The sequence below is a fragment of the Pelodiscus sinensis genome, chromosome 20 (genome assembly GCF_049634645.1).
Source record: "Pelodiscus sinensis isolate JC-2024 chromosome 20, ASM4963464v1, whole genome shotgun sequence".
Lineage (NCBI taxonomy): Eukaryota > Metazoa > Chordata > Testudines > Trionychidae > Pelodiscus > Pelodiscus sinensis.
In genome coordinates this window covers 19,893,144-19,910,887 of record NC_134730.1, presented here as the reverse complement: position 1 = coordinate 19,910,887, position 17,744 = coordinate 19,893,144, and the positions used below count along the sequence as shown (strand labels likewise).

Sequence of the window (17,744 nt, the reverse complement as noted above, 5' to 3'; positions counted from 1 at the left end):
CCACCCGAGAACCCAAATGCAGAACTCCCCCCAGCTCAGATACTCATTTTTCCCCAGATACCTGTTCCCCTCCTCCACAGAGCCCAGGGATTCAGAGAAAGCGCCTGATGCTTAGTCCCATGCTTGCACAGAGTTTTCTACATAATACCCTCTTCTTCCCTCCTGGCATCCTATAAACTGCAGCTACCAGGAATCCTCAAGCTTCCTCTCCAGCCATGCCTTCTCCTCTATGCAAGAAAAACAAAGAATGAATAGTCTAATAGTACTTTAAGACTAAAAACAGATGTTATCACAAGCTTTTGTGGGCACAACCCACTTCTTCAGATGACATGAAAGCTCACGTTTTGTTAGTCTTTAAGGTGCTACTAGATTATTCGTTAAGTTTTTCCTGTTACAGATTAATTTGGCGACTCCTTGGAAGCTTACTCTATGCAATTTAGTAATAGAGATGTAACTGTGTTAGTCTAGTCTAGCTGAAACAAAAAACAGGACGGTGTAGCACTTTAAAGACTAACAAGATGGTTTAATAGGTGATGAGCTTTCGTGGGCTAGACCCACTTCCTCAGATCAAAAAAGTGGTATGCAGGTAATCAAGTCATTGAGACAATGCCCTTTCTGGTTGAAATGGCAAGAAACTTTTTTCTTTGTGATACTGTCTGATATCCGTTATGTGCATTGATTCTTTGGCGAAGCATCTGAGACGTTGTCCAATGTACATACCAGATGGACACTGTCAGCACATGACAAATTACATTTCTGGATGAGCAGGAATATGTGTTCTTGATCTTATAACTGAATTGGTTAGGTCCAATAATGGTGTCAGCAGAGTAAATATGTGGACAAAGCTGGCAATGGGGTTTGTTGCAAGGAAAAGTTCCAGGGTTGGTATTAGTGTGGTATGTCCTGTGGTTGTTGGTAAGAATCGTCCTGAGATTAGGTGGTTGTCTGTAGGAGACTATGGTCTGTCTCCCAGAGCCTCAGAGTATAGTATCCTGTTCTAGTATAGGTTGTAGTTTATTGATAATTTGTGGGATGGGTTTAAGTTGGGGGCTATAGGAGATGACAAGTGGTGTTCTATTGTTGGTTTTCTTGGTTTACCAACCCTGGCCCACGAAAGCTCATCACCTAATAAACCATCTTGTAAGTCTTTAAAGTGCTACATAGTCCTGTTTTTTGTCTATGCAATTTGGGCTTCTCTGAGTCTGTGGCCTCTAGTGGTGGCTAGTAGCACTGCAGCCTATTACTGTGCAGGGGAGTAGGAAATTCTGCATTCACAACTTTTTTGCAAAATTCTGCATTGTACAGTGACAATTACCATCAACAGTATGTGTGTGTATGGAGTGGAGGCAGAACTTCTTGTAGGAGGGAGTATATTTTGGCAGAAAAGAATTCTGCACTGGACATGAACTCCACACACATGCAGAATTCCTTCAGGAGTACTAAATGAGGGAGAGTGTCTGAGCTGTAACACCAGACAGTAAGTCTAGGCCACGGGGATATCTGTTCCCCTTTCCCAAGGGGGAAGCCAGGGACAATTCCCCCTCCCCCATATCTAGGTAAAGGAAGCACCTGAAAAGATTGAATATTTTGGCAGATTGAAGTTTCATAACTTTCTGGCTTCATGTGTGTTACCAAAAACAAGCACACTTTTTAAACCTAAAAACATTAACCTGAAATAATAGGACTTGTGTGGTATTAAAGCCTTTAAATAGGTCTTAACTATATAAAATAACTGTATACAGTAGATACTGAAGATAGGTACATATTTACAAACTGGGTATATTTTATTCTTTACAAAGCTGTACAGAATCAATTGATAAATCTAGTGCATTTAGATCATTGATACAACTCGTTAAGATCTGTTTAGCTACCATTCAATAAATATACACTACATTCTGTTGCTTGAAATCCTGCACTAATGAAGACTAAGCCACATACAGTAATCTCAAGCTAACAATTTGCTTTATCATAAGCATGTTCTGGAGTAAACTATAATGAAAGGAAGCCAGGAAAATATAGGGTGAGAAAGCAGCTATAGGAAATAGTGCACTAAACCAATTGGTCTCCTCAAAAGTTATAGGAATGTCTAATGATGTGCACTTCTGTGTCTCTATACTAAACCTTACATATTAGTCTTTAGAGCAACAGTCCAAACGTGATATTGGCTGTGAAAAGCTTATATTTAAATAAATGTGTCATTTAGAAAAAAGAAAAAACTTTCAGGTGATTAAAAAGGCAGAGGGTTTAGATCATCAAATTTTAAATCTTACCTTTCATACTGCCAGAACATTAAGAGTTGTACCAAGATCTCACTCAAATTTATTTCCTTTCATATATAAAACAGATTTTAACCTCAGATATCTGGACTGAAGTCTTTCAAATATAAAATACAATATAAAAAAATAGAACACAATATACAAGATTACCACAAATTATATGTTACTAAATTCAGAAGTAATACAGATATAGAAGTATTATTTACAAAATCTGGCTGAATCTGTTTGGGCCCATTTAGGAGTACAGTAAACATTTTCTTCCCATTTAAGATAAACACACTGGCCTGGCAAATGTAATGAGAATACATGGAATAAATGAAAACTTAGAGATATGCATATTATGATGCATAGTACTTTAATTTTCAATTTTAAGTATTTTTACTTCAATTTTTTCCTAATTTTTTATTGTGATTACTTAGAGGCTTCCTGTTTTTACCAAAGTTTTGCATGAGGCAGGTTATTTGACAACTTTTGAAGAATCAGGTTGAAACTACTGCTTAGAGCAATGAAGCAGTCTTCTCCTGGAAAAATACTTAATTGTGGCACTAGTTCATTACTCAAGCACCTTTTGCTATCGAATATATGAATTAATTCTCCTTAGTTAAAAGTGCAATGTTAAGGCCGCAATCAGAGAAAAGAATTATAAAGTCCTGAGAGGTACCACAGAATAAATGCTTTTGAACACACAGGGAGTATATATATATATAAGCACCAGAAGAACCCACATTTGGATTGTGGAAATCAATACTATCACAGCAGAAATATACAGTTTGCATTTTTAAATACTCAAAGCTGTATTTTAAATACAAATAGCTCTTTGAACATACAGTAAAAACTAAATGGTCTGGTAAAATCAAAATACCATGTAGACCAATCTGTACAAGACACTACTGGTATAAAATCTTTTAAGGGAAATCAGCTGCCAGACTGTAAACAGTTTCTTTGGGTATTTCAAGATGAATTCCTTCAAGATAATGCAGGAACCTGTAACAAAAAAATCAGAGTGAACAGGACTGATAGTTTTCCAAAAATTAGGCAATGATTCTGAATCCAGGACATTTAAGAGGAAAAAAAACTTTCACGATAAATGTTTCTAAAGTTTACTAAACACTATCACATGCTGAAATGTAGCGGAGATTAGGGTAAACTAAACCTACCTTCTTTTAGTCTTCCCTTGTTCTTTACGTTTCTCTGATCTACAAATATTGCGGAGAGCAGGCAGGTATTCAGTTACACTAGCTTGCCTGTTAACCAGGCTTAAAGGACTTCTAGTGGAAAATACAGTTTTGATGATTTCCAGCCTCTTCTGTCCTTTTCTGTGAATGCTGAAAAGAAGGATAATGAACCCTTATTGTTTCTTGTTCAAGAATACAGATAGCTCTTTGAGGATCAAAACCACCAATTTAAAACTCTACAGAAGGTGTAACTATCCAAAAATGCTCCAAACTAAGACTATTATACACTACTAAATCATCTTATGACTCCAGGAATCTTAGGACCAAAGTCTCACTTCTGTGTAGTCCCCTCAAAATATCCAGAGCCAGAGGAGGGACCACAGGACAGAAGCTGCCTACGCTGCAGATTCTCCTAGTTCATCTGTGAAAAGCAATTTTGAGGAAGGTCTTTCTAGGTGTGGTCCTTGTTTATATATTTAGCACACACGTACGTACACATGGTGCACTCCAGAACATCTGTTCTTGGCCCTTTGTTGGGATAGCTAGAATACAGGCTTCATGTTCTATCACACTAACTTTTTCATGTTGCAATATGTGCCCATTTTAGGACTTAGTATCAAAATGACTCCATCTAAATCAGTGTTTGGCAACTTAGGCTAGTGAGTGGGCCACATGTGTGGCCCTCCAGATTGTTGTTTCCAAGACAGTCTCCCAGGATAGGGTAGTTTTGCTAACTATGCTTGCACACCCAGAATTTCTGGGGTGTGCGGACATAACCATAGCAGTGCTTTGACTGGATGCAGAGGGAACACAGCTCTCACAGTCAATGTTGGGTGCAATCTGCATGCACCTCATCTCATTGCCCTTCATGTATGTGTTAGGAAAAGAACTATCGGTATTACTATGCGGACAGCAACCATTGGAATCTGGCAACCCTGTAGGCAAGCTGTAAATCGCCCACCACTGCTCTAAATAGGTGTTGTAAAAATGTGTTGACATTTGTGCTCAATGTTACAGTGACTTGTTTTAAAATAAAAGAAGCTAGAAGATTTATTTCTCCATTTATCTATTTTGCAGTAATTAGTTAAGTATTCTTTGTCATGTGACAGAAAAGTTGGTATAATAGGTATTTACTCTTCTACATTAAAAATCAAAATCTTTGCTTTAATACTTGCTAAAATTAACAAAAACAATTTACTCTAACACCATATTCAAGATTTTTTTTCTCTTGATTTTAAAGACTTACTACAAAATATCCTCATTTGACCTACTTTTAATGTTTTCAGGCCCCAATTCTGCAAAAGCAATGCATGCAATTTGGACTCACAATGACACTATACATATTAGTAAAATTATTCACATGCATATGAGCTTGCAGAATTAAGCCTATAGGCAACATCAGTTTGCCTACTACACTTAATTCTCTAAAATGTGTGGCTTTTTCCAGACAAATACTCTATTTCTGTAACAGACCAGAATAGTGCTACTACTCATAAGCAAGCTTACTATAACTGGTTAATTAAAAAACAATGGAGAACTTAACTTTAAAAAAAGTAATTACTGTTTGACAAAATGTTCTTTAAAATGAGAAATATCTAGCCAGGATCCTTTCTGAAGTGTATAAAAATTAACAATAGACCATACTATATCATTTGTTTTTAAGCGCAAGTACACATCCAAGAAACAATACAAATATTAGTGGGATGAGGGTTGGAGAAACCTTCTCTTCCCCTCTTGATATTTGTTCTGGCATTGTGAGGTTTTAGTCTTACCTTAAATCAGCCGATTGACTAAAATATACATCATTTCTGTCTTTTGAAACATGCAGAGTAATTTCCTCAGTTTGATCTCTTCTTAGTGTTTTACAGGAGTTCAAGGAGGTTTCCATGCTTTGTGAAATACCAGCAGAGCACTTACTAAAACTGAGTGCTTCTATAGCTGCCCTTAGTTCACTACAGCTTTGATAACTCCACCAATCAAAGTCTTCTGTACTAAAATCATCAGAAAGACCATTTTTAATTTTGCTATTTGTCCAATTAAACCCTTCATTTTTACAAAACGCTTTGTGTGTCATTACATTAGTGTTTAAGAAAGACATGTTTTCCACAAATTCAGTTACTGCATTTAAACAATAAGAAGCAAGAGCAGAGCTTTTTTTCCTTGCTGATATTTCAGTGTTCAATTGTTTATCTTTTTCATTCATCATAACTTTTAATCCATCTTTGTTTTCTTCCAAGCATGATTCAGGAATGTCTGATGGCAAAGTTATAAATCCAGCCGAATAGTTCAATTCAGTATCAAATAAATCACTATCATCCAATAAAGCAATCTTTTTCTGGTGCTTCATCCTTTTAGGCTTTTTGACAGCGATAGCTTTTTCAGAGAAATTACTATCAAGAGGTACGTCATTTGAAGAATTTACTGTAGTCCTTTTAAATGAAGGATTAGAATTCTGTGTTGGCTCTGGAAGAATACAAACTGGTAAAGGCAGAAGAAGTTCAAGGTTACTATGTATAAAATCCACTTTCTTCATCTGGAATTCTGTGAGCATCTGTATCAGTTTACGCCATTCTTCTGTTGTTGTGATTTTATGCTGTAAAAACAATGTAAACATAATAAATGTATTTATTACCATAATTGTTTTAATAAATAAAATATGAACCACACCACGTTATTACACAAAGTTGCCTATTCATACACACCTCAGTACTCATCATCCAAGGCATTGTATATTATGGGGTTTAATGAGAATTTTCCAATGTGGGGTTTCACTTAGTCACCAACACTTTAAAAATATTGTGGCTAAACATTTCTGTAAGAATTTTCTGTAGCATTTATAGCAAACAGAATTATCAGAACAGAAATGGAGTCCTACTCATTATATGTCAGAGAGATTGCAGAAGTCACTTTCTGGGCCCTCTGATTTCTTCAGGGGCCAGTCTGGCTGACCCCAAGGCCTCCCAAGCAGCTGGCTCTTGGACCAGCTGCTCAAATGGCCTTGGACAGTCACATAAGCCCCTGCTCTGGCAGCTCCTGGCCACAGTCCCCAGCTCACTGGCCAAAGCAGCTTTGGTCCCTAGTCCCCTCCCATCCACTGCCTAAGAGATTTAATTAAAGGTATTTTTAGTTAAAGTCATGGACAGGTCACAGGCAATAAACAAAAATTCACAGCCAGTGACCTATTCATGACTTAGATTTAGTTACAGGTATTTTTAGTATATTACCTGTGACCTGTCCATGACTTTTACTAAATACTCCTGACTAAATCGTAGCCTTAATGAGCTATAGCAAACTCACATATATTTCAGATAAGACTCATTCAAAATATTAGCAACCAGGCCTAATCATGAAGATACCTTAAGAAATGAAAGCAAATCTTCTGAAGGTAAAAAAATGTTCTTAAGGCCAAGCAAAGTCTCAGTAAAGCCAGTATCACATTTTGGAAGCTCCATCTCAGTTTGAGGAAGATCATTCTCAGAAGCAATGTTTTCAGTGCAAGTTATCTGATCTGTTCCTTCTCGTTCCTCTCCTCCTATTACAAAAAAAACCAACACCATCACCACAGATTTAGGTTTAAGTTTTAAACACAAATTGTGCATGAAAATTTAATCCTTAAATTATCCTTTTGTGGTCTCCATTCTTTTGCACACTAAAAATAAATCCTATACTTCATCTTGACTTTACTGTAATTTTGAATAGCAGTGCTTCTCCAGTTACCAGTGTTCCCTCACCCACGTTTATTCACTCTTCCAAATCTTTCCCTTCCCTTCTTCCTCCTTTGCTATCTCTCCATTGTAAGCAATCAGCTCAATCTCTGCTTCCTCCCAGTATGTTATTTTAGCCCTACCTTCCCAGACCACATCCCTAATCCCCTCTTAAATTTCCTTCTCTCTTCCTCCAGTTCTGCTTTCAACCTCCAAGAGCCCAAACAGCTCTCTTGTGCGGAGTTAACTGCAGATTGAGATACCTATGATCAGGGCTCCCTAACTCCTTATGGCAGGGGTGGACAATAATTTTTGAACGGGGGGGTGGCGCCATGGAGTCTGGGATCTGGGGCCAGAAGACCGGTACAGCAGTGGGGCAGGCGGCTGCTGCAGCTGGAAAAGCCGCATGGTGGAGGGCAGGAAGAGAGAGCGCGCTCGCCTTCAACGACCACTTCCTCTGACTGCACGGCCGATTTTGCCCTATGATTTTGCGGCACTGCAGCTAACAGACCACAGCCCGGCAGTTGAGAACTACTGATATAACAAATTCAGATTCCTTCTACGATGAAGAATCTTTGTTTTTATGAAAAAGTCCTTAAAATACCACTAAATAGAAGATTAGGACTTTGTCAGAAAATCATCAACAATTTTACTTTAGGTTCTTTTCTCACAGTATATTTACAAAGGGCTGTTCGGTGAGGTTAAAGGGCACGGGGTATAGAGGTCGAGGTCAAAGCGTTTAAGGCACTGGGGAGCAAAGGGCTGGGTTGGGGCCAAACAGACAGTTAACATTGTATTTGCATATTTGTTATTTATATAATGAACATGCAAATATACAAATACAGTGTTGCCGGTCTACCGAACACTTGTGAATGGGTTTGCTGGTCCCCCATGTAAAAAAGGTTGCAAACCACTGTGTTACCTGTCTGTTCTTTAAAATTAGATTAACTTACCATGAAGTGCTAAACGTTTTTCTTTCAAGCATCCACCTCCACTTCTAGCCCAAAATTGTAGGTAAAGAACACTTTGTCTGATATCACAGTTGTTTATGGTTAACAAAGTGGCAAAGTCTTTTAAATCCATTCGTAGATTCTCAGCCAAGCAGAGCACTTGTAAATAGCTTGCAACATTTACCTAAAATAAAACATATGAGAAGAACCCATTGAAAGACAATACAATTATCTATTCAGACTAAGGCAAGTCACCCTAGAAGCAAATTAGTTTTGCATACTGTAATATGCCATGAAATGAGAATGTTCTCATTAGCAAAGAGGGCTAAAAATGGAAGAATGGAGATTCCCAAACCCAACTCTAATTCCTACTATTTGCGCACAGAAGACATCACCATTCCTTCTCTGACCCAGATATAGTCAGATCTGAAGCAGAGGGGAGAAGGGTGGATGGTGGAGCACCCTCGGGGACAACTATCTTGAAGAACTCCAGTTACTGCACCAGGTGAGTACCCTTCCCTTCTTTGAGAAGTGTCCCCGTGGGTGCTCCACCTTGAGGTGACTACGAAGCAGCGTTCATGTTCAGTGGCGGGTGCTTCGATGAGTTAGACTCTGTAACTGCCAACATTGTTCAGCCAAAACACGTATCATCATCTGCAAATGACTGAGTGACATAGTGCTGCGTAAAGGTGTGTGCTGAACCCCACATGGCAGCTTTGCAGATTTTTTTCTGTCGGTATGCTCCCGAGGAAGGCTGTTGATGCTGCCATTGCTCTCATGGAGCAAGCCCGCATTGTTGCCGGGGGCTCCTTTTGGAATATGTTGTAAACTAGATATATGCAGCCCAATATTCATTTGGACAGTCTTTGTTTGGATATGGGTAACCTTTTTGATCTCTCTGTAGATGACACAAAGAGTTGCAGAGATTTACGAAAGGGTTCTGTACAGTATAAGTAGACGACGACTGCCCTACGGACATCAAGGGTGTGTAGTACCCTTTCTCTGCGGCCCTTATGAGGTTTAGGGAAGAAGGTGGGTAAGTATATGGGTTCATTACAGTGGAATGAGGTACATACTTTTGGGGTTAGTACGGAGGACCACTTTATCCTTATGAAATATTGTGTACGGAGAGGCCGCCATTTGTGCTCCTAGCTCAGCCACTCTTCTTGCAGAGGTAACTACAACTAATATAGCGACTTTCATTGATAGGTATAGAAGGGAACAGGTGGCCAATGGTTCAAAGGGCTTGTCTATGAGTGCCCTGAGGATGACGTTGAGGTCCCATGCTGGAATTGGATCTCTTCGTGATGGAAACATATTGTGCAAGCCCCGGAGGATTCTCTTGAGTGAAGACAGAATAATCTTGTATTGGTGGATGTAATAAGAATTAATTTATTAATCAAGAAGTCAATGGAATTTCCATCGACTACTTGATTGGCACTTCTGCATTCCCCCTTTGAAATGTACAAGAGCCCCAGCGTGGGCTCTTGTACATTTCAAAGGAGGAATGTGGAACTTCATGTGCAGCCTGGGGCGAGCAGGAAGTCCCAGCTGCAGGCGGCATGCCAGCTTTGAAATGTACAAGAGTCCCCAGCGGGGGCTCTTGTGCATTTCAAAGTGGAAGCACCCTCATGGAGCCTGGGGTCAGCTGGGGACTCCCCAGCTGACCACAGGTTCCACACAGCATTTCCTGTAAGGAGCTCACCCTGGGCTCTATTCAGTGCTGCCACTGAGGTATCCGCTCTCCTCCCTGTCCCCCACTGCCTCTATCTGATAGAGGCAGAAGGGTGGGGGGAAGGAAATCAATTAGTCAACTTGACTATCCGATAAGCATTTGCTTATTGGATAGTCAACTAGTTGACTACTCTTTAACATCCTTAGAACGTGAAGATGGAGTGTGTGAATTTCTGCATGGTGCATCTGCCCATTCTGCTATATGAGCAAAGATTGGACTGGATGGAAGCAGTATGGTGGACATATCCTTGCCTGCCACAGATAAGTGTATCAGGTTTGCCTGGGCCAACTTGGGGCTCTGAGTATGACTTTGGCTTTGTCCTGCTTGATGTTCAGGACAGTGCATTGGACCAGTGGGAAAGGTAGGAATGCATATGGGAGGGGTGCTTCCCATGTTATGCTGAACGCATCCCTAAAGGATCAGGGACCTATGCCAGCTCTGAAGCAGCAACATGGGCACTTCCTGTTCTTGCGGGTGGCAAAGAAGTCTATCAGCCAAAATCCCCACTTTTGGGATAGATGGTTCAGTACTGTGGGGTTAGGGATGCAAGCAACTAATCAACTATCCGATAAGCAAAAGCTTATCAGATAGTCGACACACTAGTCAACTATTTGCTTCCTCGCTTGCTGCTTCTATTGTGAAGAGGCAACAAGGTGGGGGAAGAAGTGAGGGCGCTGAGAGGAGCCAGCTTAAAAGCCGGTTCCCTCCAGCTCCATGGAGGGAGAGGGGAGCAGGGGCACAGCAATGGCGTTCCGCCTTTAGAATGTACAAGAGTCCCTACTAGGGTTCTTGTACATTTCAAAGGCAGAATGCGCTAGTCTTTATCGACTAATTGAATAGTCGATGGAAATCCCATTGACTATTTGATTAATTAACTAATCGAAATTTAACATCCCTAGTGGGGTTGATCTCCCACTTGTGTTTGTGTGGGAAGTTTCTTCTGAGTGTGTCTTCCAGGACATTGGTTGCTATAAAAGTGTTGTGTCTCTCAAGATGTACCACTCCCACAGTTTCACCACTTGCTGACATAACTGGTAATATCGAGTTCCCCCTTGCCGATTGATATAATACATTGTTGTGACAGTGTCCATTAGTATCTGTACTGTTTTTTTCTGAATCAGTGGCAGAAAATGAACACAAGCATTGTGACTGCCCTGAGTTCAAGTAGATTTATGTGGTTGTTTGTCTCCTCCTTGTCCCATCTGGCTTGGACATTGTGTTTGCCCAAATGGGTTCCCCAGCTTGTTAGTGAGGCATTCGTCATGATTGCTAGTGTTGCAGGTGGTTGCTGGAAGGGGACCCCTCTGCACACATTGTGGTGTAGTGTTCACCACATGAGTGTGGACTTTATTCTGCTTGGCATGGTAAGATGTTTGTTGATATGGTGTGTGTGTGTGGTCTGTATACTGTCCTTAGCCAGGCCTGCAATGGTCTCATGTGCAGCCAGGCATGTGGTACCACAAACATGGCTGCTGCCATGTGCCCCAGTAGTTGTAGGCAATGATGTACCATTACAGACGGGCTGGCTTGTGCCAGGGATACGAGGTCCTTGATAGCTGAGCACCTGTGCTCTGGTTGTGATGCTATTGCTTTCCTGCAGTCCAAGTGCACCCCTACAAATTCTATAGTCTTAGTGGAAGCAGGAATATTTGTAGGCCCAGTATTGAACAATGCTCTGGTGGTTACAACTGCTTGCTGTGTGTTTCATGTCGTGGGGCCTTTCCGCAGGCAATCGTTGAGGTATGGTAATATGAAGACGCCCTCTTTCTTAGGTGGGCCACTATCACCACCACTACCTTCGAGAATACTTTTCAGGCTCTCAATAGCCCCAAGGGTAACACTTTGTATTGGAAATGTAGGTTCCTTATCACAAAACCATCTGTGGGCTGGATGTATTGAGATATGAAAATATGCATCCTAAAGGTTGAGTGTGGACAGCCAAGCTCCCTTCCAAGGCAGGAATGATGGTGGCTATGATTAACACCTTGAACTGTTGATAATGAACAAAGCGATTGAGTTTTTGGAGATCTAAAATTGGTCTCCAACCCCCTGACTTCTTGGTGGTTAGGAAGTAGTGGGAGTAGAATCCCTTTCCCTGTGTCCTGGTGGAACCTCTTCTATAGCCCCTAATTGTAAGAGATGTGCCTTTTTTATGAGCACATGCTCGTGAGAGGGGTTCCAGAAGAGGGACTGGGCGGGGGGTTGAGGGTGGGAGATGGTAGTGAATGGGATACAGTAATGGGACACCGTAACCCGTTTTGATGATCTCCAAACACCCACGTGTCTGTGGTGATGGTCTGCCACGCTGGAAAAAATACAGCTAGTCTGCTGCCAAATGCTGTACAAGGTTTGGATTGCTGCGTTGGAAATCTCGGTGCTTTCTGACACTTGACCAGACCTTCAAAATGCCTGATGGGATGTTGTGCATTGCCTGGTCAGAGGTCTGTCTGCACCTGTTCTGCCTTGGTTGGCACCTACTGTCATTAGTGTCTTGGGTGTTGGTTAAATGGGGTTGACTTATGTATCTTGGAGAAAGATCTTTGCTGTTTTCTCTTATTCATAGGTATGCGTATGCCTAGGGTCTTTAATGTGGCTCGTGAGCTCTTCAGCGTATGGAGTGAGGTGTTGCTGGATTCGGCAAAAAGCTTCGTGTCCTCGAATGGTAGATCTTCAACTGTGTACTGGACCTCCCTTGGGAAGCCGGAAAGTTGGAGCCACAAAGCACACCTCGTGACAACTGCTGATGCTAAGCACCCTGAGGCCGTGTCTACTAAATCTAAGGCAGCCTGTAGGGCTGTTCTAGAGATCAACGCTCCTTCATTGATGTTCATTTTGAACTGTTCTTTTTTATTATCAGGAAGATTTTCAATAAAATTTGCAAGTTGATCGAATATGTGGTGTGTGTATTTTGCAAGGAAGGCTACATAGTTTGTAATTCGGAGCCGAAGGCTGACTGACAAGTAAGCCTTCCTGCCCATTAGGTCCAGGTGTTTCCAGTCTTTTGTAGGGACTATACGCATGACCTGCTGCATGCCTCTCTGGTTGACTGCATCGACCACTAGAGATTTCAGCAAGGGGTGAGAGAATAAGCTGTCCGCACCTTTCGGGGCCACATACTACTTGTGGTCAGATCTTTTACAAGTTGGTGGGGCTGTTGCTGGTGTCTGCCGTATGGCTTTGGCAGGGTCCATGAGTGCTTCATTCCTGGGAATTGCCAGCTTGGCATGTGGCGAAGCATGCAGGATATGTGTCAGTTTGTGCTGGGTCTCAGGCATAGCTGACAGCAATATTTCCAGCATGTCTTCTACCTATTTAAACAGTTCCTGAAAGGATTTAAAATCATCCCCTACATTGGGTGATGGGGGCAAGATTGTGTTATCGGGTAACAAGGATGAAAGGTGTGTAGGTGGGAGCGAGTCTATTGTTCGTTCTGCCCCTACGATGTCAACTTCCCCTTCGTCTTCTGAGAAGCAGGAACAGTTGGCGAATGAGTAGGGGGGGACTGAGGTTTGGATGCCTGTGGTAACTGCGGTTTGCTGAGGTTGTTGAACTCTCAATACCACCCCTGGGTCCCAATACGGCCAGTTGGTTGGAATGGGTGGCGGAAGCCATTGTAGTTGTTGCCAATGCTCCACTTGCTGGGTCAACAAACTTTTGGCTGGATGCATCTGTATAGGTTCCTCATTGTCACTCATTAAAGGCAGTGCCGATATTAGTGTTGAGGAAAAACTGAACCTGGATATGTTCATCTGTCCCAAAAATCAGTGTTCCCAGTACTGATTCCACTGTCAGCTCTGTTGTGGTTGTGAACTGAGGCAGCGGAGGTGGGGGGAGAGAGATGGGCACTGGCATTAAGGCTGGAGCTGGTGCCGGTTGTTAAACACATTTGCGCGCTTCATTGGTGCTGGCGCTGCAGAAGCTTGTAATGGAGTGTTCGGTGTCGGTGTTGATCGCGGTCTTCCTGGTGCTGGTTTTTGTGCTGCTAGCGCTTTTGCTGGTGCCGGCATGGAGCTATTGTGTTTCAGCTCTATGCTCGGCTTTAAAGGAGGAAGGTCGAACCCTCTCCTTGGGGTTGCAGCTTTTCTCGGTGCCGTCTGTTTGTTGTCTGTTTGTCAGGTGCCTTGGGTGGAATCAGCATGGAGGCAGACTTTTTATTCTGAGCGTGCTTTCTTGCTGGTGATACAGACCCTGAGGAAGAATGAGACCTCTTTTTGGCATTTGCGCCCTTTCCTGGTCCCTGGGGCTTGATCTGTTAGGAGCCCCTCTCTCAGATGCCACCCCAGCGGACGCATGCCTGTGTGGTGTGGCATGTTCAGGGTCTGAGGCAGACTGAGGTTTTCTCCATGCTAAGCATTTTTAGCTGGAGTTTCCTCACTTTTCTTGTTCTGGTTGTCAACTTGTTACAGTGAGGGCACTGTTCCGTGTTGTGCTCCTCACCCAAACAGCATGCACACTGAGTGTCTGTCCGATATAGAAATGGACAACCTGCAGCTATTGCACCTTTAAATCCTGGTGAGCCAGGCATGTCTCGGTAAAACCGTTTCTTCCAAGTGGTCTCTGGAAATGGGACTGTCACTATCTATAGATGATATAATGAACTGTGGTTTAAATGACAAAAAGGAATTTTTTAAAAACCATAGTTATTAGTATAGTTAATAGTAATGAACTCAACTAACTATGAACTCTTTCTCTAAGACTAACAACAAAGTAAACTCAGGACAACTGTTCTGCTGCTACCGAAGTTGGCAGCGATCAGAGAAGAACTGAGGAGGCGGTTGGTTGTGCGTGCAGGACAGCCATTCCAAAGGTCGCGCATCAGCATTCCACATGCACAGCTGGCCGGGGGGCATTGCTGTCATAAATCTCTAATTAGAGGCGCAGCAGCGCTAGTGCACCACTTCAATGTGGAGCACCCATGGGCCACTCCTTTCAGAATTACAAGTTTCAAACTCTAATTTGAAGTTTTCAGTTATAATTAAATCCTAAACTATAAAGATATTAATGCCATCTGTATTCCAAAACTAAAAGACTTACCAAAGAGGGTGTTCTAAAGTTGATCTCTTCAAAGTAACCATCAAACATTAAACTAAAAGTTGGATCTACACAAAGACAAAAAATTAAATCTTGTGAAATTTTACATTCAGAACTATTTTTCGCCGTATTCCTTAAAGCAGCCATCAAAAAACTGCTAGTGACTTCATATTAATATTCAAAAATACCATTTTAAAAATAATCCTTGTAAATATAAAAGTACATGCACTGATTAAAGAGAATGCCAGATACCTTAACTTTGCATTAATGTGTTGCACCCCTTATTCTGACTGTGAAACTAATCCGTTTTATAAAAGTAGATCTTTACATCTGCATAGTTCCATTATTGAAATAAGCATTACTCACCATTTGTAGTAAGAATTATGGGTCTCTTTGCAGTAGCCATGAATGTCTTTATTGCACTTAGAAACCCAGCATCTTCATCAAATATTATATCAACCTATAGAAAGTACAAATAAAGTGTTAAATGTTGATTAACAATTTCATAGTTATGGAAAATCATGTAGCTTATTTTAACTATGGATCTAGCTTTTACCATTAATATAAAATTTTCACCTTAACACAGTGAAGCTAAGGAAATATTCTTGCTATGAATAAAAGCCACTACCTTATGTCTAGTGCATTCAGGACACTGTCTTATATGTTCAAGTTTAACAATATTTTACAGGATTATAGTAGTGATGTTATTGTTAAGGGCAAAACAGCACTAACTTTCTCTAAATTACATTTTGAACTGTAATTTTCCAGTTATTCTGAACCAAATATTTTTTTTTATTTGTGAGGAGAGCATCTGGGGAGAAAATGTCATAAAAGCCATTCAGGTATTCATGTTAAAGTATGGAAAAAAAAAAACATCTTAATGCCTATTTTGAAATGTTTTAAACATTATTTGGTATTTGGATAATTTTTAAAAAAATGTAAAAACTTCAAATATGGCATGCATGCAATCTTAAATAAGAAACTAATACCTTTGACGTAATTAAAGAAATTTACTTTAGAACTGTTCAACAAAATTTTGTCAATTTGCTTACTCCAAGTAATTTGTTGATGGGTGAGTAAATATGTAAGTAGATTCCTTCACTCTTAATCATCATGGTAGAAAATGAATAGATTTTCATCTAGGAAAATTTGTGCAAGTCTGGTTCAGAAATATCTACGTGGGTGAAATAACTGCTAGCTGAATTAGTTTAAAAGTTGAGGATAATCTTTATACTTAACTATTTATTACTGAAATAAAGGTTGAACCTCCTTCGTCCGGCACCCTTGGGACCAGTGTGGTCTCAAACAAGAGACTTTTCCAGACCAGAGCTCTCCCAGGGCTCACCTCCTGGCTGCTGCCTTGGGAAAACCCAGAGGCCTGACCTCCTCTGACCCACCTGCCTGGCTCTGATGCCCCCAACCCGCTCCTAAGGCTCTGTTCCCTGCCCTGTATGAGGGGCAGCAGCTGCTCCGTGGGTTCAGCTCCACGTGTGGGGTGGCAACTGCTCTGGGAGTTCCCTGACCCTGTGTATGAAGTGGCAGCACCTGGTCCAGGGGTTCTCTGACCCCGGCCCTGTGCATATGGCAGCAGCTCTCTACTCCCAGGTCACTGCCTCTGCTGACTGCCCATGGCCAGACCAACTCCACTCCCAGACGCTCTTAACCTCTGCAGCCAGACCTCTCTGCTGGACCACGCATGTGGCCAGACCTGGGAGTCCTGGACAAGAGAGGTTCAACCTGTATTAATTTTCCACATCAGTGACATATTGAAGTTTTACCTCTTCAAAGAGTATAAGAGAGGTTGCATTTTTTCTATTGGGTTCCTCTCCTCCCACTTCCTTGTTTGCGGACTTAGTTTGTATATCCACTTTTTCTTTAGATGAATTCTGAGTATTTGCTGCATATAGACAAAGAATAGGCCATAAGATTAATGTAAAATTAAAAGATGATTCAAGCAGTTTAATAGGAAACTCTACAATGCATTAGTTCCCTAGCACTGTCCTATATGTATGAAATGAGAAAAAACATCAACATAAATACTTCAAAACACATCTATTTTCTTTTCTGATGTCGCTAGAGGATAATGATCTGCATGGTTTCCTGGGGATCACTGATTATTTGGGAAATGCTAATTATCAAGGTGCATTAATTTTTAAAATAAAAATAAGATAGGAGAAAGTTATTAGTCCATGCAGGTTTGTTGCCAGCTGTAATGCTTTCTTTCTTCTGTTCTTTATCAGTCTACATAGGTCTCAGTCCTGCAAAGACATATAACTAGCTTAACTTTCCACAAGTGGATAGTCTCATTCAAGTCAATGAGGCTACTCATATTGTAAAGCACATATCACCTCGCTATGCATCAGAAATTACACCAACATAAGCATTAGTGTGGACAGAGCTGTGTCAGTGGGAGAGCGTCTCCTTCTAAAATAGCTTCTACTGCTCAGGGGCTGCAATAGTTCAGCCGATGGGAAAACTCTCGCCAATCAACTTAGAGTGGCTACGTTAGAGAACGTACAGCAGCGCAGCTGTATTGGTGCTGCTGTGCCCTATAGACTCTCTGTTATTTCGAAATAACAATGTGAGTGTCTACTCATCCATTCCATTATTTTGAAATAATGGATGGCTTAATCTGAAATTTGTAAACCTCATTCTATGAGGAATGGTGCGTATTCCAAAATAGCTATTTTGAAATAAGGTGCGTGTAGAAGCTCCTCTGCTGCTATTCCAAAATAGCCCCTCACCAGGGCCATTCTAGGTTAGTTCTCCCCAGTGCCTTCTGGGGCTCTAAATCAAGATAGCACATCTGCAACAAGGAAACCTGCTTCGGAGTAATTTTGAGGCTTCCCTGCAGTATAGATGTGCTATTTCGA

General features: G+C 41.2%; 1 protein-coding gene across 2 annotated transcripts in view; it reads right to left on the bottom strand.

Annotated features, from left to right (window-relative positions):
- Positions 1–1,761: 1,761 nt before the first annotated feature.
- The window catches only part of ATAD5 (ATPase family AAA domain containing 5), a 42,226-nt gene continuing 26,243 nt past the window's right edge, over positions 1,762–17,744 (bottom strand). Inside the window, exons 16-23 of one of the 2 annotated variants that reach the window (XM_075903854.1) lie at positions 16,650–16,768; positions 15,238–15,331; positions 14,875–14,939; positions 8,109–8,289; positions 6,808–6,980; positions 5,224–6,044; positions 3,434–3,601; positions 1,762–3,260 (exon numbers count right to left, since the gene is read on the bottom strand). In XM_075903854.1, the coding sequence (XP_075759969.1) occupies positions 3,182–3,260; positions 3,434–3,601; positions 5,224–6,044; positions 6,808–6,980; positions 8,109–8,289; positions 14,875–14,939; positions 15,238–15,331; positions 16,650–16,768 (1,700 nt within the window). In that variant the 3' untranslated portion in view covers positions 1,762–3,181. Of the gene's footprint in view, positions 3,261–3,433; positions 3,602–5,223; positions 6,045–6,807; positions 6,984–8,108; positions 8,290–14,874; positions 14,940–15,237; positions 15,332–16,649; positions 16,769–17,744 lie in introns of both variants that reach the window. The other variant, XM_075903853.1, reaches the window with a different exon arrangement.